This window comes from Pogona vitticeps, chromosome 3 (genome assembly GCF_051106095.1).
Source record: "Pogona vitticeps strain Pit_001003342236 chromosome 3, PviZW2.1, whole genome shotgun sequence".
Taxonomy (NCBI): domain Eukaryota; kingdom Metazoa; phylum Chordata; class Lepidosauria; order Squamata; family Agamidae; genus Pogona; species Pogona vitticeps.
This window is the reverse complement of record NC_135785.1, coordinates 55805594-55830293: the sequence shown is the minus strand read 5'-3', so window position 1 is coordinate 55830293 and position 24700 is coordinate 55805594. Positions and strand designations below refer to the sequence as shown.

Below are 24700 nucleotides of genomic sequence, written 5' to 3'. Positions count from 1 at the left end.
CCCTAGGTACGTATATATACCCATACATAAGTCATGTATATAGCATCGATTACAAAGGTAATTGTATGGTTTGAAATGGGGCCTACATTTCTCATCTGACTCAGGCCTATATCCAGCTCTACATGGCCCTGGTCTTCTGTGTCTTCTGTTGTAATTAATTTCAGTCCTTCAACAGGCATTTGGACAGCAGCAGCAATGAGCGTCCTGACATCAGTTCCATCCAACGGCGTATTAAGGTAACGGTGAATTGCATGTGCTTTTGCTACAAAATGTCTTTGGTTTGATTTTTATCTGCTCATTAGGGGTCCCTTTCCAGTGCTTCAGACTCTAGCATGAAGCATTAAGTGGTAACTTCTTTGGAGGGAAATCCTATTGCATTGGAAAACTAATAGAAATGTACTGAAAAAGTACAGTGGTGCCCCACATAGCGATGATAATCCGTGCAGCCAAAATCGTCGGTATACGGATTTGTCGCTATACGAAATAAAAAAGCCCATAGGAATGCATTAAAACCCGTTTAATGTGTTCCTGTGGGCAAAAAAAATTACCTTTATGCGAAAATCCTTCATATGGCTGCCATTTTTGCTGCCCGGTAAGTGAGGAATGGGCGCGAAAACACAGCGGGTGGCCATTTTTTTACCCGTCAGCCATTTTGAAACTGCCGATCAGCTGTTGGGAAAACATCGTTATGCGAAAATCGGTAAGCGAAACAGCTTACCGATCATCGCAAAGCGATATTTTTCCATTAGAAACATCGTTATGCGATTGCAAAAAAATTGTCGCTATGCGGATTCGTCGTTAAACGAGGCACCACTGTATCTGACAGAAGGAGAAAGAGAAAAATTTGAAAAGACAACCATTAGAAAAAAAAAGATAATAAGATAGGGGTCATATATGTAGCACATGTGTGCTGATTTGGTGGAAAGTGTGTGGACAAATATGTGCTGCAGGGACCAGGAGTGTTGCACAAGGAGAGAGGCTGATGTAATGTGGTTAAGTAAAGAAAACAGAAGACACAGGAAACACATTGAGGTCTGCTTATACTGCAGGTTCATGCAGCAATCTCCAGTCCAAAGTAGCTATAGGATGCTGTGGTGTTGAAGAATTGTCTGGGGGATGGGCTGTCTGCCTTTTTTCCAGTTCAAAACATTCTCCCACATTCTTGTACTTTATCCCCTCCACTTAAATCAAGAGAAGGCATGCTGTGGCCCTCAACTACCCTGTTGAGGCATGCTGTGGCCCTAAACTACCCTGAGCTAGTTTAGCTCAGTGAGTTTAAAAAACTCACTGCCAAGGAATCAGTCTGGATCTCTGGCAGTAGGGAGAGAGACTGAGAGCAAGGGCTGTCAGAGAGAAAAGTTTGGCTTTACGCAACAACACCAGCAGGTGATTGCTTTCAAGGGAAGGTAGCATTTAAAAGAGGGGAAAAGATTATCTTCCAGACTCGAATCTTTAGCCACTGCTTCTAAAAAATTCAGGGGAAAGTTGCATGAGCCTTTGTGTCACATGGAATTGTATGCAGCCACTTTTGTAAAAAGATTTAGTGGATGCACATACTTGAAAAAGAAAAGAGAGCTCATAGGCCTTAGATTAGGGAGTAGACTGGCTATGAGCTGATGGCACAAAGTGGACATTTAAGGGTTGTTAATTAGAAATAGTGCACTGGATGCATACCCTAAAAAGCTCCTTTACCTTTGGAGGGAACAATATAATGTATGTAACTTTCCCCATCATTGCAGCTCTGTGATGGGATAAACTATGTCTGCTAAGATTTCTAGTTATGTTGGTATGAGTTTGCATCTGGAAGTCTCAAGGCAGCAGAGAGCTCAGGGTAGTTTAGAGCAGTGGTTCTTAACCTTCGTTACTCGGATGCTTTTGAACTGCAACTCCCAGAAGCCTTCACCACCAGCTGCCCTGACTGGGGTTTCTGGGAGTTGCAGTCCAAAACTCCTGAGTAACCCAAGGTTAAGAACCAGTGGTTTAGAGAGCTGAAATCCTGACATTGATTTAAAGCAGCCAGGCACTCTAGTAGGAGAGGTAACCCTATTTTGAATGAATGGAGAATGGCAATTTGGAAGGCAGGATAGCAGCAGTGGGGCTGAAATTGCCTCATCTCTCTTCTTTTGGAGAAACATACATGCTTACCTACATCTCTTGGGTAAGGTGATGAATATCCTGTGCCTTGCTTTGTCTTCTTTCAAGGCCACACCACATAGGCAGCCAAGAGTCCTACAGTAAATCTTTACTTGCATTTTATTACATATTTGAGACATCAGTAGAAATTAAAGCTAATATCCTTATATGCTTACTTATTTGAAGATTTTGGATGCCAGAAATCTACAATAATTGGTTCCCCTTCTGGTTTGATTCTGCTCCTCCCTTTCTTGGGAAAATCCAGTTTTACATCTGCTGTGTTGCTGGGCAGCATATAAAGGAGGTGTGTTGTTTGTCTCCGCTTGCAGTGATATGCTTCTAAGTGTGTAGAATTGTCTCTTTACTGAAGCAAGTGAGGGATCCCAGGCATCTCCATGTTACAGAGTTGTTATTCCCAGAAGGAGTTATTGGTTCATATCAATTGCTTCTAACTTGCTGTCTGATTTTAGAAAGTGACTCATGACATGGATATGTGCTACGGGATGATGGGAAGCCTGTTCCGAAGTGGCTCCCGACAAACTCTCTTTGCCAGTCAAGTGATGCGTTACGCAGACCTCTACGCAGCATCATTCATCAACCTCCTGTATTATCCCTTCAGTTACCTTTTCAGAGCTGCCCATGTGCTGGTGAGTTCAAATTAGTAGAACTACACTCTTGATAACTAGATTTATGCATGTCCTTTCTGAACCTCCAGGGAGGAATGTGAAGAGCTCCTCAGTCAGAAGAGGTATATATTTGAATGTGATGGGCAGAAACATAAAGAATGTGGCAGCTATCAGGAGATCTTGTGCATTTGAAAATAATAGTAAATTGACAAATGTAATTCAGTGTCCCAAGGTCTGTCATATTATTTTTTACATTATACTGTCTCTTGTCAAGCCTCACCTGTAGTCATATGTAGTGCTTTGAGCTGACTCTGATGTGGTTCCAAGGTGGATTTTATTTAAATCAAAATCAAAATTGGTCTAGAGGGGCGGGGTAATGGTCTAGAGGGGCGGGGTAAAAAATCAAATAAATAAAATAAATAAATAAATTTAAATCACAATTTAATTTTTAATGAATTTTCATCAATCTATATAAAAATCAAATTTAAATTAAATAGTGATTGAAATTATAATTTAAATCTATTTGATTTTTATAAATTATTGATTTTATCCACCTTATGCATTTCTGCCTTCCAAGGATTGTGAGGGTTTGCCAAAGCTCATAAGACAGAGTAGCCCATGCCCTTGGCCAGCTGCTGCCCTCTGATCAGCCTTCTGCATCTGCAAACCTGATAGGAGACATGGTTTCTTCAAGGGTTTTAAGGTTATTGAGATGCTCTTAACACTACAAATGCACCATGAGGGGCCACAAATAAGTCACAGAAACCTTGTGAGAAGAGAATGTGGCCTCAGCTGCTTCAAAACACTAGAGACCAACCATGCAAATGTAGAGAGAAGTGGAGATAGGAAATGCAGAAGTGTGTGTATATGTGGAAAGGACTGTAGTTTTTTCTGTAGGAGACATGTGGGTAGTCCTGTTCTGTCTATTGTAAAGGGAAATCCTCTAAGGCTAGGAAAGGAGCTGCAGCCACTTCCAGCACATGCACACATATGCCTTTTCTCTTTCTTTCTCTGCTATTCTCCCCCTCCCCCTTTACACATTCTCTCTGTTTTTTGGCACATGTTTTTGTAAAAGCAATTATAGTGCAGTTCTATACATGTCTGTTTCAAAATAAGCTCTACTGAGTTCAGTGGGACTTGCTTCCATGTTTTAGATTGCAATCTTAGATGTTGTCAAACGACATCCTCTTCTTCCCTTTCCACAGAATAAGCCAGTTTTTGAAAACTGGTGTGGCTCAGGGACTGCCTGTTACAGTCTGTTTGCAAATTTAGCTAAATGTACTGGAACTTATTCTCTGGCCAGAATCCTGTGGGTGTCTGCCTAAGGTTTGCCTAACATGCCACAGCCAAATGTGGCTGATTGACAGGATGATGGGACACATCTTAGCCATGTGCCGAAGTTGCATTCTGTACCTTGTCATTTCCCCTTCACGGACTGCTGCCTTGTTGTGGCGAAGGGGCTTGAGTAATTCAGAGAAGCTATGGGCTATGCCATGCAGGGACACCCAAGACGGACAGATCATAGTGGACAGTTCTGACTAAACGCGATCCACCTGGAGCAGGAACTGGAAAGCCACTCCAGTATCTTTGCCAAGAAAACCCCAAGAACAGAAACAAAAGGCTAAAAGATATGACACTGGAAGATGAGCATCTCAGGTCGGAAGGCGTCCAACATTCTACTGAGGAAGAGCGGAGGACAAGTACAAGTAGCTCCAGAGCTAATGAAGTGGTTGGGCCAAAGCCGAAAGGACGCTCAGCTGTGAACATGCCTGGAAGTGAAAGGAAAGTCCGATGCTGCAAAGAAAAAATACTGCATAGGAACCTGGGATGTAAGATCTATGAACTTTGGTAAGCTGGATGTGGTCAAACAGGAGATGGCAAGAATAAACATTGACATCCTGGGCGTCAATGAACTAAAATGATAGGAATGGGCAAGTTCAATTCAGAGATAATCATATCTACTATTGTGGGCAAGAACCCCGCAGAAGAAATGGAGTAGCCCTTATAGTTAACAAAAGAGTGGGGACCTCACAGAAGCAGAAGACATCAAGAAGAGGTGGCAAGAATGCACACAGGAATTATACCAGAAAGATCTGGATGGCCTGGACAATCCAGATAGTGTGGTTACTGACCCTGAGCCAGACATCCTGGAAAGTGAAGTTGTGGGCCTTAGAAAGCATGGCTAACAACAAGGCAGTGAAGGTGATGGCATTCCAGTGGAACTATTTAAAATCTTAAAAGATGACGCTGTTAAGGTGCTACACTCAATATGCCAGCAAGTTTGGAAAACTCAACAGTGGCCAGAGCACTGGAAAAGACCAGTCTACATCCCAATCCCAAAGAAGGGTGGTGCCAAAGAATGGTCCAACTACCGTACAGTTGCACTCATTTCACATGCTAGCAAGGTTATGCTCAAACTCCTACAAGGTAGGCTTCAGCAGTATGTAGATCGAGAACTCCCAGAAGTACAAGCTGGATTTTGAATGGGCAGAGGAACTAGAGACCAATTGCTAACATGCACTGGATTATAAAGAAAGCCAGAGAGTTCCAGAAAAACATCTACTTCTGCTTCATTGACTACACAAAAGTCTTTGACTGTGTGGACCACAGCAAACTGTGCCAAGTTCTTAAAGAAATAGGGGTGCCATACCTCCTTATCTATCTACTGAGAAACCTATATGTGGGACAGGAAGCAACAGTTAGAACTGGATATGGAACAACTGATTGGTTCAAAATTGGGAAAGGAGTACAAAAAGGCTGTATATTGTCCCCTGGCTTATTTAACTTATATGCAGAATACATCATGTGGAAGGCTGGACTGGAGGAATCCCAAACCGGAATTAAGATTGCCGGAAGAAATATCAACAACCTCCGATATGCAGATGATACCACTCTGATGGCAGAAAGTGAGGAGGAAATAAAAAATCTCTTAATGAGGGTGAAAGAGGAGAGTGCAAAATATGTTCTGAAGCTCATCATCAAAAAACAAAACAAAACAAAAAAACAAAACTAAGATCATGGCCACTGGTCCCATCACCTCCTGGCAAACAGAAGGGGAATATATGGAGGCAGTGACAGATTTTACTTTCTTGGGCTCCATGATCACTGCAGATGGGGATAGCAGCCACAAAATTAAAAGACCCCGGCTTCTTGGGAGGAAAGCGATGACAAACCTCGACAGCATCTTAAAAAGCAGAGACATCACCTTGCCAACAAAAGTCCGAATAGTCAAAGCTATGGTGTTTCCAGTAGTGGTGTATGGAAGTGAGAGCTGGACCATAAAGAAGGCTGACTGCCAAAGAATTGATGCCTTTGAATTGTGGTGCTGGAGGAGGCTCTTGAGAATCCCCTGGACTGCAAGGAGAACAAACCTATCCATTCTAAAGGAAATCAACCGTGAGTGCTCACTGGAAGGACAGATCCTGAAGCTGAGGCTCCAGTACTTTGTCCATCTCATGAGAAGAGAAGACTCCTTGGAAAAGACCTTGATGTTGGGAAAGTGTGAGGGCAAGAGGAGAAGGGGACAACAGAGGATGAGATGGCTAGACAGTGTCTGCGAAGCAACCAACATGAATTTGACACAACTACAGGAAGCAGTGGAAGATAGGAGGGCCTGGCGTGCTCTGGTCCATGGGGTCACGGAGAGTCGGACACGACTAAACGACAACGACGAAAAATGTTCCAGCTCTTTATCGGTATGGAGACAAGTCTTCTCTTGAAAACAAGTTTTCATCCTTTAATTGGTTCCTCTATTTTGCTACATGTAGGCATATACAGGAAAAAGTGTTATGTCAGACTGGTCCCATTTTCTGTTGTCCATTAAGCAGATGGAAGAATTATTTCAGTTTTGCCAAGCTTTTAGGGTTTTTAAATGTTGCTCATTGGCTTTATTTTGCCTGCTTTATTTTAGTTTGTTTCGGTGGTTCCTAGTTTGTCATCATAGTTCATTAGCCACTGTGGAGTCCGTTTTAGGCATGAAAAGCAGTATATATATATTTTTAAAAGCAAGTAATGTACTACATAATATAAAAGCTAGGCACTTGTTAGCAGCTGCATGCAGTGCAGATAAGGTCAGAAGCACCTTCCCAGAGCTCTAATGAAAAAGGTATTTTACTTTGTCTCCATGCAGATGCCACATGAGTCAACAGTGGAACACACCCACGTGGATATCAATGAGACTGAGTCACCCATGGCCACCCGCAATCGCACTTCCGGGGACTTCAAAGATTCTGACAAACGACACCAGCTGACCCGATCTGTTAGTGAGATTAAACCACCCAACCTCTTCCCTCAAACTCCCCAAGAGATCACACATTGCCATGATGAGGATGATGACGAAGAGGAGGAGGAGGAGGAAGAGGAGGAGGAGGAGGAGGAATAGAAATAATAGAAATTTGAATACCTCCTTCCATAAGTATGGCTGTAGCAGTAATTGGCAGGAACAGATTTGCAGCTCAGAGTCCTAGATGGTGACAGACCAGCGGGTGGGGGACAACAAAATTAACACTAATCAAAAGTCCTTTGTTCTTAGTAAGCTTATTCTTTGCAGACTTATTCCAAATGTAAAGGATTTTGCACTGGATGAGGTAAGATCAGAAACAGATACCTAATTCTGTTGCTCCACCTGTCATCCCCCCCCCCCCGAGGAAGGGCTACTTTTGTGCTATTTGTTCCTCTTACTGGTGCATTTAATTAAACCTGCCTCCCACGGATGGTTTGGAATTGGTGCAGTGAGACTGCCATAGGTCTTGCAGTAATCACAGTAGTCCAAAAACAGTTTGTTACAGCTAATACCTTTTGATCCCTTTGAGAGCAAAGATGTATCCTTATATCCCAGTACTTAATACTGTATGCATGGAAATAACCATTACTGCCAGGGCTGAACCTACCCGTCAAGCACAAGTTTGCTTTCTCAAATGGTTTAATTCTCTGATCTAATTCTAGTGCAGTTTGGCTTCTACTCTTTCTGTATTTGGTGATTTAAGAGAGGCATAATACCATCTGGTCTTTAAGAGATAGCTAGTTCCAAAGCCTTTATCAACTCTGTTCTTGGCATGTGGTGCATGTGTTTTAGGACCTTCTAAAGCAGTTCCTTATGCCGTGTGCTTGCTTGTTGCCACAAATTTGTCTTTACTAACAAGAGAGATTAAGAGATTGTTTTACACTGTATTTGATGAAGAAAAGACATCAGGTCTTTTCTCTCTCTTATTCCCCCTTTAAAAAAAAATGTATGGCCTTGGGAGAGGAAAGCTACAAATTATGTGAGTTTTTTCTTTTTCTTTTTCTTTTGGGCACCTTTTCTAGCCTTATTATTGGTAAAGTTTTGGATTCCAAAGGAGGAGCTATCAATCACTCTAGTCTGTAATTCCAAATTATGCCAGATGGAGTACATGGTTCTGGAGACATATCAAGAGAGGAAAAGCAGCCTTTAGAGGATGTGCTTAATGGGGCCATTATGTTTTACATCCATTCCAAGACTGAAAATCATTTAAGTTCTGCTCTATAATGTGATCTGTAAAATGCTCTGTGGGCCTGGCCCATCACACTGTTCATGCTGTGAAGTTACAGCACATTTTCCTCTGAATTACTTTGCAATGTAGGGCAGGCCGGTTTTCTTCTCATGCAGAGGAGCCATATATACTGTTTCCTAGGCTATAGCACATCTCATCCTACTGTGCCATATGAGTATAGAAGGCAGAACAGAGGTTCTATTTTAAAAGTATTAGAACTTTTATTTCTAATCACATAATTGTAATTAACCGTATTCCATTATTAAAATAGATTGAACTGCAAATCAGCAGGACAAGTTAGTGCTGCTCTGATGGATCTGCAAATAAATAAATAAATCATCACGTTTCATAACAAAGTAGCTCTGATGTGTACATAAAGAAGGGGTGAGGAAAAGTGGATTCATTAGTGTCATACTCTTTGGCTAATAACAAGATTTATGAAGAAAGTGAAAGGCTGTATTGTGAATAAAGCTTGATGTTAAAAATCTATTCCAAGAACAACAGTTAGGGATGAATGTATTCATAATATTGAGGGACATTGGTCGACTACAGTTTTCAGTTTTGTTGAAATGTTGCTGCTACAATGGAAGATCACTAGTTGATGACTTGGGTCTTGTCTAGAGGGGCGGCTGCAGCATGGCTGTGGAGCTCAGCTGGAAAGCAACAGCAGCTATCTAATGCTACTAGAAGACTCAGAGGTAACAGGTTTTCAGAAGCCGAACCTTATCAAATCCCACTTTGGTTACTTTCCCATTTTATTTTATTTTACAGACATTTTTTTCCTAATTTTGAAATACAGATCTTATTGTCAATGCTCAGTTGGTAAGAATATGAAGTTCAGCTGACACTTGTACTCCTGAAAGAACAATTAATATGAGAGTCACCAGTTTCATTATAACGAAAAGAATATATTTTAACACAAGCTAATTTTTGCAGCTTAAGTGACAAGAAGGAAAGTGAGAGAAAGAGACAACATTTCCCAAGAGGGGGACACATCTAGTAATGCTTCTCCACTAACGTTATTGTCTGCTCATTGGGAAAGATTTTCTTTTTCCTACAACCTCCATGCCCCTCCAGTCTGCTCTAAATGGGTTTGGGGCCTTCAAAGGGGGGAATAAGGAAATAAGGATCGTATTGCACACGTAGAATTCTGGTATTGTAATAGTGGATATAATTCACAGTAGGATCCAGACCAAGTCAGGCTACGTCTCATTGAAATCATAATGAATCTAACCTGTCTGTTTGTTTTCAGTGGGTCTACTCTCATCATGCCAGAGTCTATTGTAAATCAGGTATCTTGGCTAGCAACAGCAAGTCCACTCCAATGGCATTTGGAAGAATCAGATCCTTTTACTGAAGTAGTTAAAATATGGTTCCTTTTTTGCACTGACCAGCAGAACTTCTCTTCTTCTTTATCCTGCTAGTGTTTGGTAGAAGATGAGTAACAAATCGGAGAGACACAAGTACTAGCAGTGCTACGGAGAGGAAAAGAGCTAAAAGCAAATTAGGAAAAGGAAGCTGTATTACAGATGAATAATAGAACTGTTTCTTAGTATCACTGTTATATTTGCATCTCCTTTTTTCCTTCAAAAAGCTCATAGTAGTGTTTTAATACACAGGCCTTAGGTTTTTAGCATCATCCTGACATATATAAAGCAGGGACTTGGTCTCAAGCATCCCTCCCTTTAACCAGGGAATCCCAATACTGGGGCTTAGTCCATTCCTACAAACATTGTCTGCAGGTACCATAGGAGTTCTGTACTTAGAACTCAGTTGGCATAAACAGCAGCCAAGAGTGTGAACTCTATGGGCTGAAAGTCCCCTTTCCATGACATAAGAAAGTATGAAGCAATTTATGAAGCTCATTGGTAACCTAAAGCCAATCACAGCCTGTTATGCCTCCATTATCTCAAAAGGTGGTGGTGAGGATAACAAAGGGAAAGATACCCCTCATCACTACTACATCAAGCTTTACAAAGGCAGGCAATAAAAGTGCAATTTACTTATAGAAGGTCCTGTAGAGTTGCCACAGAAGGAAGTGCAGTGTGCTATTACAAAATGTAAGAAAAGTGAGATTCAGTTAAGGTGACACAAAGGAGCACTTGGATGTTACTAAGACCCACTGTTTCCATATTCATAAAGATCACAAAGATCACTTACCCTGGGTGCCCTCATTGACCACTCTTTGCCTTGTTTCTAAGAAATATGAAATCTGTTTACAACAGTTTCTAACCACTCCTTGTGGCTTTCTGTCATCTTACAAGACTATTGATCTAGAAAACTAACTCCAATTCCAGTGTTTTCTGACTCCAGTCATCCTCAAATAAATGCCTTCCTTCTCTACAGAGAACCGAAAGAAGAAAAGCAGCTGGGACTTCCGCCAGGCTAAAGTGAAATGACAAATCATAGAGGCTTCCACAGCAAAGCTAGACTTCAGTATTGTGGAAAATGACATACAAGATTCTCAAACTGTCTATTTAGAGAACTACTCAGTTAACTAAAGAATAGTCACTGATTGCCTGTTCGTTTTTAAAAACAGAATCTTCTTGAGTCTTTTTCTTCTACTTGTGGCATTCAGATAGAAGTGGACTATGTTAGAAGCTTACGATATATCATGGAAGAATTGCATTTCCAAACGTTGAACATGCTTTTCTGTGCTCCTGAATAAACAGCTCTATCTGACACTGTATAGCTGAAATCCGTACACAATTTGATCTGCTGGAAGTTTGTAACCACAGTAGTCTCTCTGGAAGACTTTTAAAGCACTTCCCAGCCATATTTCCTTGGCAAGATGATAAAAGTTAGAATCACAAAGGAACAAAGGGCAGCAAAGACTATAGAGAAAAGCTAGAAGACACTCCTAATGCAGATATTATGGACATGCTAAGATTTTGCTAGCTAGCCTTCAGTTGGCATTTGCAAAAGCTGAGTTGATATAGCAGTCATTTCCAAGTTTCTACCATAGATCTAAGGAGGAGTAACAAAAGCTGGGGCTGACCTATGTGGGGATAATTGCATTTCTTCCATACACACTTATTTATTTATTTATTTATTTATTTAACTTATATGCCACCCACTCTACCCAAAGGTCTCTGGACGGCTTACTTAGATACATATTCTTTCATTTAAAAAATATAGAATAAAGTTAAGCTATGGATCTGTTAGATGCATGAGGAAGGAAATAATTGGATTGATTGTCCAAGAAAAACTTGACAGATAGCCATCAGGTTAGCAAACAGCATTTTAATATGGAAACAATGTATTTCAGAAAAGTAGTACCAGGAGCAGCAAATAAGAGGGTTAGAAGCATAATGCAAAAATTGTGTTAAGAAGCAAGCGCTTGGCAAGTCAGCTGACAGAACTTCATTTGCTTCCTCAGAATACTTACTGAAACAAAACAGAATTCTAGAGTTTTCCTCCCACCTAAGAAATGTAAACAATTTGCTTCTTTTAGGTCTGGCTGATCGCTTTCAGCCTGTTCTTTCTCCCTCCAACAGGACATGCATATAACATCTGCTAAGTTATCATCAATGAACAACAGACATTTGAGTCCTGGCCAAACACAGTCAGAAGCTACAAATCCCTTCAGGATGGGTGGGTAAAGTACAGCCTTTAGGCTGCCTATGGCCTCCAAGTGCCTCAAGATGTTTGCTTTTGGTTGCCATCAATTGGTGGCACAGCTTCTCAGCCACTTCCACAGTGGCAATTTGATGTTCAGTTTATCTTAAATATTTTTGTTTAAAATCATAGTTCTGTGTCTTGGTTGTATAAAGAGGTATCCAGACAATGAACGTACTACCTGGAATAATACTGTATTCCATGCTAATTGGAAACTGTTCTTTATTTCCTTGTCGTAATGGTTAGGGACTGTTTAGGTGTCAAAGAATTGCAGGTTCTTCTTTGTGGTCTCTGTGAACCACGCACATAGATTTTGTCTCCAGTGAACATGGAACACAAAGACATCATCCAAGAAGAAAATACGGAGATTGTAGTCTTGCTAATACAGTGTAGAAAAGTCAGGTCCAACAAAGGTGCAAAACTGCAATTTTAACCAAAACAAAACAAAAATACCCCAAAATAGTGAACAGTTCTTAATTACTAAATAAGCTATGAGAAATTGTTCATGAAGTGGCTGATGTTGATGCTCTTCAGCGCTGTCTTCTAAACTAGAACTAAGACTAGTAATGATAAAATTAAAGCATCTGTGAATATCTTACGTTGCACTAATTAATTTCATTAATGTTGATATTTTATCTATTAAAATTATTATTTTTCTAAGTTAAAGTAATAAACAAAAACCTAATTGGCCATTTCTGTAATGCCCTTCTCTGGCCATATTCCTTTATGGATGAAGCCCCTGAGATGCCAGCTAATCTAAATATTGGCCCTCAGTCCCAATAACATTTCTGACCCTGCTCCATAATAAGCCTCCTTCCATTCTCCAAACTGCTAATTAAAAAGTAACTCACCCTCTTGCAAATAAAATTAAGCATTGTATGGAAAAAAGGTCACTTAACACAGATGTTCAACAGAGGAAAAACCATTTATCTAACAGAAATAAAGAAATCTGCTTTTCAATAAAATCGCAAAAATATACAAATAAATCAGGTTCAAAATAAATAGAAGAAATTGGAAATCTGCAGTACCACAGAGTAATCCATTGGAGTCTCAATCAGTTTATGAAACAAATACATTTCATTTGTGCTTGCTGAGAAGCTATACAGAAAACAAAGGCAATGTGGAATACTGTCAGCAGAATGTTATAACTTTTGAAGAAGTGGAATAAAGTACAATATACAATTTGGCAACAATCTCATGAAGGCAAGAAGGAAAAGATTTTTTGGAATGCAACAAGTGGAAGCTAATTGCAGGGCCCTAAAAGGTCATGATGTGGTATAAGATCGATAATGGAAATTTGTGCAGCCTGAGGGTTCTTAAAGAAAAAAGGATGAACTGCATAGAAGAACTTGGCTGGAGATGGTGCTACTCATACATGAAGGTGGGTGTGTAGTAACAGAAAGCTCTGGGTACTTTGATGGAACACACACTGTCTGTCCCCTGAAGAAATTACTCTTCAAGAAATTAAGAGCTTTAGGTGGAGTCATAAGAGTGTTATCTCCCTTATTACATGTTGTATTATTATTTGTTTGCTTTATTAGAAACATTTATACCCTGCTTTTCTCCTGAAATGACCCAAGGCAGCTAGAAGTCTTTTTTTTTCTATTGCAGTACTTGCTGGGATAGCAAGTGTGCAATGGTTGTTTCCCTAATCAATGAGCTACAATTAGGACAGGTTGCTTAGATGGAGATACTGTTGTCTGAGAGACTTGTCTTGGTGAATGATGTGGGGAATATAAAAACAATCACAGGGGTAACATGTTTACAATGACAGGTGGGTTATAACTGGAAAGAGGATAGCAGCCACAAAATGTTACACTCATAAATCAATTATTTTACTTAACATTGTTAATAAAACCAGGGTAACTTCTGTACACTCCAGATAAACAGAACTCAATGGAGGTTCTTGCAGAATAGCTATTCTCTCTCTCAGCATTTAGATATGGAATCTACTTTTCAGGACAGGATATATCCAACAGAGGTGGATTTACATTTCAATAGTAAATGTTGGAAGCCAGGGTTCTGGTACTACAGATGTCTGACAAAAAGGCTTAGAAATGCTCTTTCCTTATAGAGTGATCAAACTAGGAATATGTACATACAGTGGACCCTCATCTTACAGAATTAATCCGTATTGGAACTGTGGCTGCAGGTCGAGAAGTCTTTAGGTCGAGGCTTCATTGATCTATAATGCATTGAAAACCGATTAATCTGTAACTGGCCTTTTTTGTTCCATTTAGATTTTTTTTCCGGTCTGTAGGTCAATTCTCCGGCTGCAAGTCAAACCTAAATTCTGCAGCCAGAGAAGTCTGTAACTCAAAAAGTCTATAAGTGGAGTTGTTTGTAAGTTCAGGGTCCACTGTACAGGCCAGACTTCATGCTTTTGTTAACTAAAACAGCATCTAAAAGGCGGTGGTGGAGTGTAAAAAAACTGGTCTGCTTAGAAGGGGAACAACTTTTTGCTAGGGCCAATTTAGAGCAGAAAATCCTGCTCGCAGAAAGTCTTCCATCCTCCCATTTCCAGTCATAGGCAACATCTATTTTACAAAAAGGGAAATGATACACATAGCATCTAGTCTGACCTCAGTGCTGGACTTTATTACTCAGCCATTCCCCTCTGATACTAATAAACTCATTTACCAATATATGTTTGCATATGGTGCACATGTTTATCTGCATACACAGAAGATTCATGAGACAGAAGGCAGTCTTCAAGAGGAACCAGCACTTCCCAGTTCCTCCCAATCTCTTTGGAATCATCTGTTCCCTTCATCATGATCCTCATGATTTGAGATCCATTGTTAAGTTATATTCTGGTAAACTAACCTAAAATCTCTCAAAAGACTGCCTTTTTAAAAGCACTTTGCACAAACTGTGTCTAGTTGCGCTGGCCACGTGACCACGGAAACTGTACGGACAAACGCTGGCTCTACGGCTTGGAAACTGGGATGAGCATCGCCCCCTAGAGTCGGACATGACTGGACAATTTGTCAACGGGAACCTTTATCTTTACAAACTTGGGTGTCAATAGCAATGCTACAGCATCTAGAGAGGCACTTCAGTTGAAAGCATTTATTCTCCCAGCACTGTGCTAAACTAAAGCAAGTAAACACTTGGGACAAAAGTGGGACAGGTTAGAAGAAGATATAGGTGTAGATTGCATGAGAGGCCCATTCCTTCCCAGGGTAAGATCTTAGCCAACTAATCTATGTTTGTATTTCACACATTAACTCACAGCTAAGACTATCCATTGGAGTAAACCAATGGTGTAGACAAGCAGGATGGGGAACTGTAGAAATCCTCAAAGTGCACATTCCAGATGATGGAATGAAGAAGAGAGGGAGAGATAATTCACTGTTTACTTATTCTTTGCCAATTCTAAAGTCCTAGAAAGATGCTTTTAAGGGTTTCAGCAGATGTTCTGTATTATTCTACAACATTACAATAATTAGTTTTAATGTATAAAGTGAACAGCATCACTACCATAAGAATTTTTTTCCTCCCATATTAAGCATTCATCATCATTCCATTCAGCTGGTCAAGACTGTTAGTGTGGTTTGTTCAGATATTTTACTATCCCCCTGCCTCAAAAGTTTTCAAAATCTCAAATTCATACCCAATCATCAGAGGTGAAGGCACAGATCATCCAGAGACTATTTCACATAGTGCTGAAAGCATCCCAATAACTAGACCCCAGAATTAACGAAGCACTGTAGTTAACAGTAAAATGTGAACATTTACAATAGCTACTGCTCCTATGCTTACCAGCTAAGCTATACCTTCATAACAGAGGTCTGCTTACACTGAAAATGAAACAAAACATACACCAGAAATTTCTTACAATGCAAGAAGGGAGTGGGAGCATGCCCACTAGCCCTAATATGCTGATTGGCTGTATCCCACTGGCAGTCACACAACACGAGTCTGAAAGTGTTCGACATTGATGCACAACTGTGCAAATCTTTGTTCCAGTTAGGAACCCTGGGCTAATCAGGAATCCTAATTTCAATGAAGACTTGAACATGTGCACCTTTTCACACTGGTGCATGGTCACCAGAGGGGCATGAACAGTCCTTAGGAGATAAGCATGGGGAACCATCTCTGCTGTAAACTATTAAGCAATGTACACCTTTGTATCCATCTTCAGCTTAGTTCATACAAAAACAACAAGAAAGGAACTTGAAAATGCATGGCTATTGCTCCATGTAGTAGTCTGCACATGTTCAGTGGCCTGTTAAAACATCAATGGCTCCCTCTACTGCTAGACTGTGGTAAATCTGTGAATTTGGAGAAGATACATGGACCACCCTTACCTTTACATTTAGTTTAAAAGGTCAAGTATTACACTTTTTTAGATTCTACCCTAGCATGGAGGTGCATGTAAAAACAACAGATATTAAAATTGCATGGCAATTAAATATCAGGAGCCATAATCCTGCTTACTTGTGCAAATGCATTAAGGGTGATTGTGTAGGTTTTATCTCCCCTTTGAGAGGCCTTCTGTCAAAGCACCCAGTGTTGCAGTGACTCTGAAACCTCATGTGTAATTAAGTCTTATTCAAAAATATGCAGTGGATAATGAATGTACAACAGTTACCTTATGTGTGTAGTTTTTCACTATTTGGATGTAAAAAAGGCAAAGTAGAGTGACACTATTCCTGTGTCAACACTGATTCTATTTAATCTACGGCATTAGAGATTACTTCTGGGATTTATTCTTTCAGGAAAGCCATACAAAATACTTTGGGAAATGAATTATCTATGTGTACAGAACTTACTGCTTTTCAATCATAATTTGCTTAGCCTTAGTTAATGTTTACACATCCTAACGGTCCACCCATGCTTTGCTGCTTAATACTTACACATTCTAATGAGCAAGATGAAAATAAAATCTTTTGCAAGCACTGTGCCTGCAAAGGAAAAGGATAAAATCCTTCCTTCCTCTTCAACAGCAGGTTTTTATGTTTTCTGGGCACTAAAATCACTCCCTTAAATTGAATCTGAAGTCACAATTAAGAACTAATTATACTCACCAAAGGCTTGGCAATACACTGTATTAAAAGAATACAAAGGCTTGGTTTGTTTAAAAACATTTGCACCAACAGGTGTAAAATTAATTTACAGCTTAACATTTAAAATATGATTGTCAGAAACATCACTTCAAAAACAACTATTGCAAGAACAACCCCAAAATATCCAGTTCCACAGCATATTGCTATCAAATTCTTGACTGTACTTACCAAGCAACAAAGAGGAATGAAAGCAATAGGAGGGTGAAGATGCTAATTCTAGCAAGTCAAAAGTCCTGTAAAAACTGCAGTGCTGGTTCCCAAAGCTGCCAACAATTCTATGCCAGACCTTGCATAACATGGTAGTTAGGTGAGAAGGGCTCTATCAACCCCTTCTAAGGGCACTTTCTCAAGTAAAGTCAATTGCACATATTTCTCCCAAGATGTATTTTGATTATTTAAAAGGCTGGCAAATAGTTGAACTGTCTAATATAGATTATGGGAAGTACTTTTAAATAATTTGAATATTTCTAGGGATATGGCTAAATTCAGGTAATCTAATGTGAGTACACTTTCCATATAACATTTTAATACATATGTATTCAGATCTAAAGCACTATGAAGCACAGAAAGCAGGGGAGAACTGCTAAAGCAGGTGTTGGCCATGGCATACCCAAGAGACAAATTCCAAAATATTGTCCATCATATGAATTGATAGCATCTTTTTATTTTTTGCTATTGACTGAGAAGGGACGTGGTGCCGCTGCGGGCTAAACCGCAGAAGCCTGTGCTGCAGGGTCAGAAGACCAAGCAGTCGTAAGATCGAATCCACGCGACGGAGTGAGCTCCCATCGCTTCTCCCAGCTCCCGCCAACCTAGCGGTTCGAAAGCATGCAAATGCAAGTAGATAAATAGGGACCACTTCGGTGGGAAGGTAACAGCATTCCGTGTCTAAGTCGCACTGGCCATGTGACCACGGAAGATTGTCTTCAGACAAACGCTGGCTCTATGGCTTGGAAACGGGGATGAGCACCGCCCTCTAGAGTCGAACACGACTGGACAAAAATTGTCAAGGGGAATCTTTACCCTTACCTTATTGACTGAGAACTGTTTAAAAATATACATGGTACTCATTCTACCACAAACAACAGAGAAGTCTCCAGATTCTAAGCTGTGGAAAATTGTCATTCCCTTGCAAAGCTTTGCAAAGTTTCTCCCAAGCCTAATCCATAATATATGATGTTGAAATAAGGGTTCAAACTTTAAGGAAAACAACACAAGAACTAGTTGTGATAGATTGGGGTAACTATTTGAGGCACTATCACATACTGTAGAATTCAACACATTTTATGGGAAAATTAAGTACAGTATTTTGAAAGATGGTTGCATGAAATAGTAGAACACAATCAGATAAAAATCCCCCTTGCTCAAGAACATCACAAAAGCAGCCCCTCACGCCATGCACTAACCCTCATTCATCTGATCTAACCCTACCATAACCAGTCACATGAAGGACAACCAGCTGGAGGCATAAGGGGGGGGGGGCTGCCTGCATGATTCCCCGCCTACACTACAGTTCCTTGAGGATTTTGGCTTTGTTTACATTTAATCCTGCAACACTTCTCCAATAAGGAGGACAAATCATTTTAGCCTCGTATGTCTCCTAAAGTTTATTATACTTTCTTAAACACTTCCCAATAGCACAGAAATGCTGTCAAGGACAGTGGATATTTTATAAAATGGGTATAAAACAAGTTCTTTTGAAGTCCACCTTTAAAAAAATTGTCTAGTAAATGGAAAGGTCTGTATTTTTCAATCACATTAACTGTCATAGCTGGAAGTGCCATGCCTCTTCAAAGGAATTTTTCTTGAAGTACTGACACAACACACAGAAACTGAAAAAAATATCTTGATTCCATTTTCTTCTTTTGAAATATAGCATTTGTTTCTCTTTCGCAGATTAAACTCTTGAGTGAGAAGCCTTAAAATAGTTGAACAAATTTAACGTAGCACACCTGAGGAGCTCTTGAGGTGATGAAGAATATACATTCCCTAAAAAAGTATTTGCACAGGAAGCTCATCTCCATCTTACACTAACCCATGTAAAAGTATTGAAGCATTCCCACCAGCCAAGATTCTGGCAGGGCGTAAAGAAAAAAGGAATACAAAATATTAGGAATCAGGATGCAAGTCAAAATCAGACTTTGTATACAAGAATCTGGAAACCCGTCCAAAGACCACTGTGTGAAAGCAATGAATGGAAACCAGTTTTCACAGTCTTCTTTCTTGCATACGAGAAAGGGCTCCGGTAACCATAATCTTATCAAGCAAAGTTGCTCAAATGAGTAATCCAAACAGTTCATGGAACACTCTCCCAAATACTCACCAATTAAATTTAGCCTGCTATGGTAATGGAAGCTGGGAATACTCTGAAGACATTTTAAGTCCATTTTTCAGGCCCTGCTGGTGTCGCACAGAGTCTTTAAAAACTGAAGGCAGAAAAAGTGGGTACTAAAAACACGAGCTTAGTATACTCAATCACTCACCTTCACAGATATATGCATACCCACCCAATCACCACCACAGGCTGAATTTATTGTGAAATATATTTGCAAACTCTAAAGGGGGACAGGATATAGACCATCCATAGTAATGCGTTTTCTGTAAGTGCAGTACACCTAGGATGATTTACTTTCGCTATCAACATAGCAGCATCTTTAAACAAAAGGTTTTCGGGGTTGGGGGACTGATATTTCTTAGATTCTATCCTAATTATATTGTGGGATATTTTCTTAACCTGGAGGGCAAATTGATTATGACGGCACATCAGAATAAAAATAAAAATAGGTTTAGGCATGGACTCAGCACACAAAAGATGGCAGAGAGTACCACCCACCATTAGTCCTTCCAGAATAAATAAGACGTACTGTCTTTGAAAAATCAAGCACTTTTCTTCATATGTCACACCTCACATTTTCTGACATTCTTGAACTTTAGAAATGTGATTGTTGAAAGGAATGTACAACCCCAAAGTATCTCCTCTCTTAAAGGATCGACAGAGAGGAAACAGTTTTTCTCCCCATTTCCCAACAGATGCTAGAGGGTCCTGAAGTTTCATTCAATCTTTCTTTACAAAACAAATACATTCTAGTACCAGTTTGTCATTTCAAGAAGGGGAAGAACAAAAAGGTAAAGGACAAACAAGGTATGGGGTAAAATTCACAAAAGTATAACAGCTTCACTGGAAAGGTCCTGGAACTCATCAATATAGCTGGGATTCTGTGGGATTCTGAACCACTAGGAAGAATTTTGCCATTTATTCCAGAAAGGTGGTTCATCATCCCCAAGTTTTACTTAGATATTTGTTGTTCTTTTTAGACTCCTGTGTCCGTCTCATTCTCTGAGCTCCCGTTTTTTCCTGGCTTTTTTTCCTGTTTCCAGAATGGACATGAGGTCTTTGGTCTCAGAGCACAGCTTAATAAGCATATACTAATGGTATTCAGAGTCAGGTAGAAGGGAGGGAAGGGATGAAGACCGGTCCTGCTGAACAGACGACTAGGGTGGAAGTTAAAGGAAGAGTGAGATGCTTTGTGTCAGCTCCTAGATGGCACCTTCATTGTGCATACTGTGGTTGGACTTGTTGTGAGTTACACAGTTCTGTTCATTCAACAGATTTGCCATCTCATCTGGCAAGCCATCATGTAGTTCTGTAAGAGGCAGTTCTATTTTAGTGGTTTCACTGTCTGAGGACTGAGGTGTCTTATCCATCCGAGATGCCATTAGGGCGTTTTGGTATTGCTGTCTTGAGATCTATGCCGAGAACATGAAAGGAAATAAAAAGATAAGTTATTGTTTGTTTGTTTCGGTGATGGTGGCTTTACAAGGACATATCCACCAGGACTTGGTAAATCACAACCCAGCTTGTCCTTTGTTGCCCCAAAATCAAGTTCTGCAAACTCCCAATATTTCTGGCATATGAGTCCAACATAATATTTACTGAAATAAAAAATGTTTAATACAAGGTTATCACATAGTGTCATGATTAAGATATTTTTAAAAGATTTCCAAAAAGGCTGAAAAGTTTCTAATCTTTCTAGCTCACAGAGATTTCTAATACTTTTTTTCTTTAATGCATCCTTGTTTATCCATTTTCATCAAGAGGTGGCTGAAAAGTAATATAGATTTGTTCCTAGTGCAAATTATAAATCTTATGCATTTAAAAATAACAAAAAAAAATCCTCAATCTGAATAGAGTAAGTTATATTTAACCTTCAACCTATACTTCAGACGACTACCTGAAATAAAACAATATACAAATTGTGAAGATATAATCTCATTCTGAACAATGTACTGAATTTAGATGCTGAAGCAAGAAAGAAGACAACAAAAATTCACTCTTAGGTTATGTAACACAAATTGTACATTTTATGCCAAACATATTTTGATTGTTTAAAACTGGTGAATATTGCTGATTTGGTATACAGTGTAAGAAACATCACTTGCAAAAAAACCCCAATCCTTCTAGCAATAAGGCTATTTTTCATATTATATACATGAAATGCTTCAAACATTATATTGATGCAATTAAATAGCTAATTTTTGAAACTGAATTTTTAGTCGCCGGTCAGAAGAGATATACCAATTCAATGGACTTGTGTAAGTTTAGACATGTCAAAGTATCTTTGGGTCTTCGCGAAGGCTTTCACGGCCGAGATCTAATGGCTGTTGTAGGTTTTTTGGGCTCTTTGGCTGTGTTCTGTCCGCTGAAGATGCCGGCCACAGAGACTGGCAAAACATTAGGCCGAACAACCTTCAGAACACAGCCAAAGAGCCTGAAAAACCCACAACAACTATCTTTGGGTCTACTCCAGTTGGGGACCAACAATTTGACTTAGCCATGTTCTTTTGAGCAGATCAGTTACTGAAATCAATTCCGGTGGCTTCTAATATAACATATATAAGCAATCTAACTACTGTACAGTGTTTGCAACACAGTTCCCTGAACTACATATTTTGAACTCCTAGCATTTGTAAAAACACAATATAGGAATATTGGACGCTAAAATGAATACCAATGTTTCCTTTAATATGAGGGAGAGAAGCAAAGAAATTAGGATATGATAATCAAACATCTATTGTATCTCTTGAAAGAGACTCAAGATGTATATTGGATGGCTGCTTCCAATCAGTTGTGAATGGGCATCTGCTCCATTAATATGGAGAAATGAGATCTTCACATAATCTAGCACTATTTCTACCAAATTCAGTATGTGTAGCTATTTCCACAGTATGAAAGGGATAGGTAACATATTCACTCTGAGGGCCATGTATCAGCCCTCGAGACTAAGGGACAGGGTGAGACTAAGGGAGAAAAAGTGCTGGAGTCACCATTTAGATACATAGGTGTAAACACACATGTAATACATTGATTCATTCATTCACCCACGCTCATCAATTTCTACAGATGAAAACAACTGACCCAAACAGAACTGGCTTCAATAGCTTGATACAGCTCCTTAGACTGGTGAAGCAGAGTTCCTTGCCCTTTCCTTCCCTCAAACAGATGGCTGCTGTACTGGCTTGTGGGCATCAAGGTCAGTGATGTCTGGTGAAAGTCTTGCAGGATGCACTAGGTCTCTGGGCCAGAGATTAAATATCTCTGCCATACAACTTGGACCTGCTTTTGGCAGCAGTTAAATGGCTGCCATTAAAATATATAGAAAGAAGGCCATCAATTCATGTAAGAATTGAAATACATAATTTGGCAAAACCTATTAACAATACACAACATTTTTTGAAAGGCAGCTGTGAAGTACTGAAACAACTTAGCAATTGCAGAATGTGGAAAGAAGCAAAACACCAGATTTCCCACTCTGTGATTGTCACATAATGATATTGTGGTGGACAGGGAGTATCTGCAGGAGAGAAGTGGCAGCTGGGAGGAAGAAGGTGCAGAACAAAGAGTCAGCTGTTCCTTCCGTCTGCCGATTCTCTCATAGAGTTCTCACAGTTCACTACTACGTGAGCAAATACTGCTTTAGAATTCCCTGTCTTTGCAAGCAAGATGTAGTTTTTTCTTTGGAGAGAAAAAAGAAGCTATCATCTCCCAATAATAACAATAATAAAGAAAAGAGTTCCAGCACTCCATAATATGTCCTTCAAAGTTTGCCTGCATGGTCACAGTCATGATTGATTGGCAACTAGCACTTACAATCAGCCTACTTTTCTAGACTATCCTGTGAACAGAAAACCTCATTACCCCTTTCTTACCTTGACATACTGAATGTCTGCGATTGCTCTCACTGAGTAGTCTGGAACATACACGTGAACAAATGAGGAGTTCAACTGGTTGTTGCTACTCCCTATTGATGGTGTCACAGCATCAATGCGATCCCCTCTCTTAAGAGAGTCTGAATGATTCAAACCACAAGAGCGAGGTGGTGATTTATTTTCGGCTGAAAAAAGAAGAGAAAAGTGTCATTAAGAAAAAGGAAAAACTCTGAAGCATAGTTTAAATCCTTGAGATTTGAATCAGTTTGCAGGATAGTCCAGAAGGTTATTTTATTACACACTCCAGTCTATTCAACACATGATTAGAGCCTCTGTTTATGAAATCCCTTGTTGATAGGGATGGAACTCTGCAAGGAACAATTTCAAATGCACAGTTGAAGATAAGAAGCATGGGAGTTGGAATATAAATAAGATCTATTTCTGCAACCTATTATGGATAACTTCATTGTTACTCAGAATGCTTGAGAGTTTCCAAAGTCAGAAAGAATATTCAACTCACTAGATCCACTAGGAAAAGCATAGCTCAGTCTAATATAGGCATTTCTAAAACAATAGAATACTACAAAAATCCCACACCACAATGCATTGAATTTTTTTCCAATTATTTCCGTTTGATGTCCAATTAAGGTCACATCTGATATCACTTTTGCATTAGAGGTTTTCAGCAGTGTTGAGAGGTGGCTAGAAAGATTTCGCTCCACTTTTCTATGATATGGAATAGACAGATTGAAGTCTGGCAAAACTCCAAGACTTTTGTGCACTGTTAAAGCAACTCAAATATTTCCATATTTCTCTGTTAAATATTTGTATATTTCCCTGTTACAACAGACCCCAACTGTGGTCACTTTAACATGATTCCTCCCCCCCCCCCCCCGGAATTAAGACAGTAACACTGAACACATGATAGAACTCTTTGTTCACATAAAGATCATCTAAAGGTGCCATTGTGAAGGCATCTAGGCATTTCACAACTGTGAGCAGAAAATAAAACAAAAAAGCTGAACGATGGGTGGGGAAGGATTCTGCACTTGGTCTACATTCTACACAGGAGGATTCCAGACAATATTTCAATGTCCCTCTCCTGCATATCTTTTGTGACAGAAGTCAACACTGGCAAACATTATACATGTATTATTTCTCCTCATGCAAAATGGGTTATTTTTGTCATTGTTTTCCAGAGAGGGTAAACTTCGTTTAGAAGTATGAGCTGAGAAGCAACACAAGCACAGCAGATACTACAGAATGTTTCATCTGGAGGCAAATGAGAGCAACACTTCAGATTTAAGACATCTGACAGAAGATGCAAGAGTTTAAAAGGCTTCTGTTACATTGATCAATCAGCTATGCTGTTTTGTCTAAGAAAGAGGGGCATGGGCAAATTATGACTATCTCGTATTTACTAATACAGCTTTCAGAAATGATGCCATGTCAATTCACCTCACTAAAATCCAAGTGGAATTGTGGTATGTGAAAGACATTTTGTGGCATAAGCTGTTCTATCAGTTGCCACAAA

At 39.7% G+C, this 24700-nt stretch overlaps 2 protein-coding genes across 20 annotated transcripts in view; one reads left to right on the top strand and one right to left on the bottom strand.

The window, feature by feature from the left end:
* Window positions 1–10958, top strand: part of NT5C2 (5'-nucleotidase, cytosolic II) — a 119072-nt gene extending 108114 nt beyond the window's left edge. For 12 of the 16 annotated variants that reach the window (XM_020790872.3, XM_020790868.3, XM_078389465.1 and 9 more), the window contains 3 exons: window positions 176–236; window positions 2604–2780; window positions 6889–8625. In XM_020790872.3, coding sequence (XP_020646531.1) covers window positions 176–236; window positions 2604–2780; window positions 6889–7140 — 490 coding nt within the window. In that variant the 3' untranslated portion in view covers window positions 7141–8625. Of the gene's footprint in view, window positions 1–175; window positions 237–2603; window positions 2781–6888; window positions 8626–10615 lie in introns of those variants that run through there. The other 4 variants (XM_078389459.1, XM_020790874.3, XM_078389460.1 and 1 more) reach the window with 1 other exon arrangement.
* A 1835-nt stretch (window positions 10959–12793) lies between these two features.
* CNNM2 (cyclin and CBS domain divalent metal cation transport mediator 2) overlaps window positions 12794–24700 on the bottom strand; it is a 159834-nt gene continuing 147927 nt past the window's right edge. For all 4 annotated transcript variants that reach the window (XR_013543130.1, XR_013543131.1, XM_072995611.2 and 1 more), the window contains 2 exons: window positions 23167–23351; window positions 12794–20706 (listed from right to left, as the gene is read on the bottom strand). Coding sequence is in view for 2 of the 4 variants with exons in the window: in XM_072995611.2 (XP_072851712.2) it covers window positions 20497–20706; window positions 23167–23351 (395 nt within the window). In the remaining 2 variants the exon portion in view is untranslated. The remainder of the gene's footprint in view (window positions 20707–23166; window positions 23352–24700) is intronic.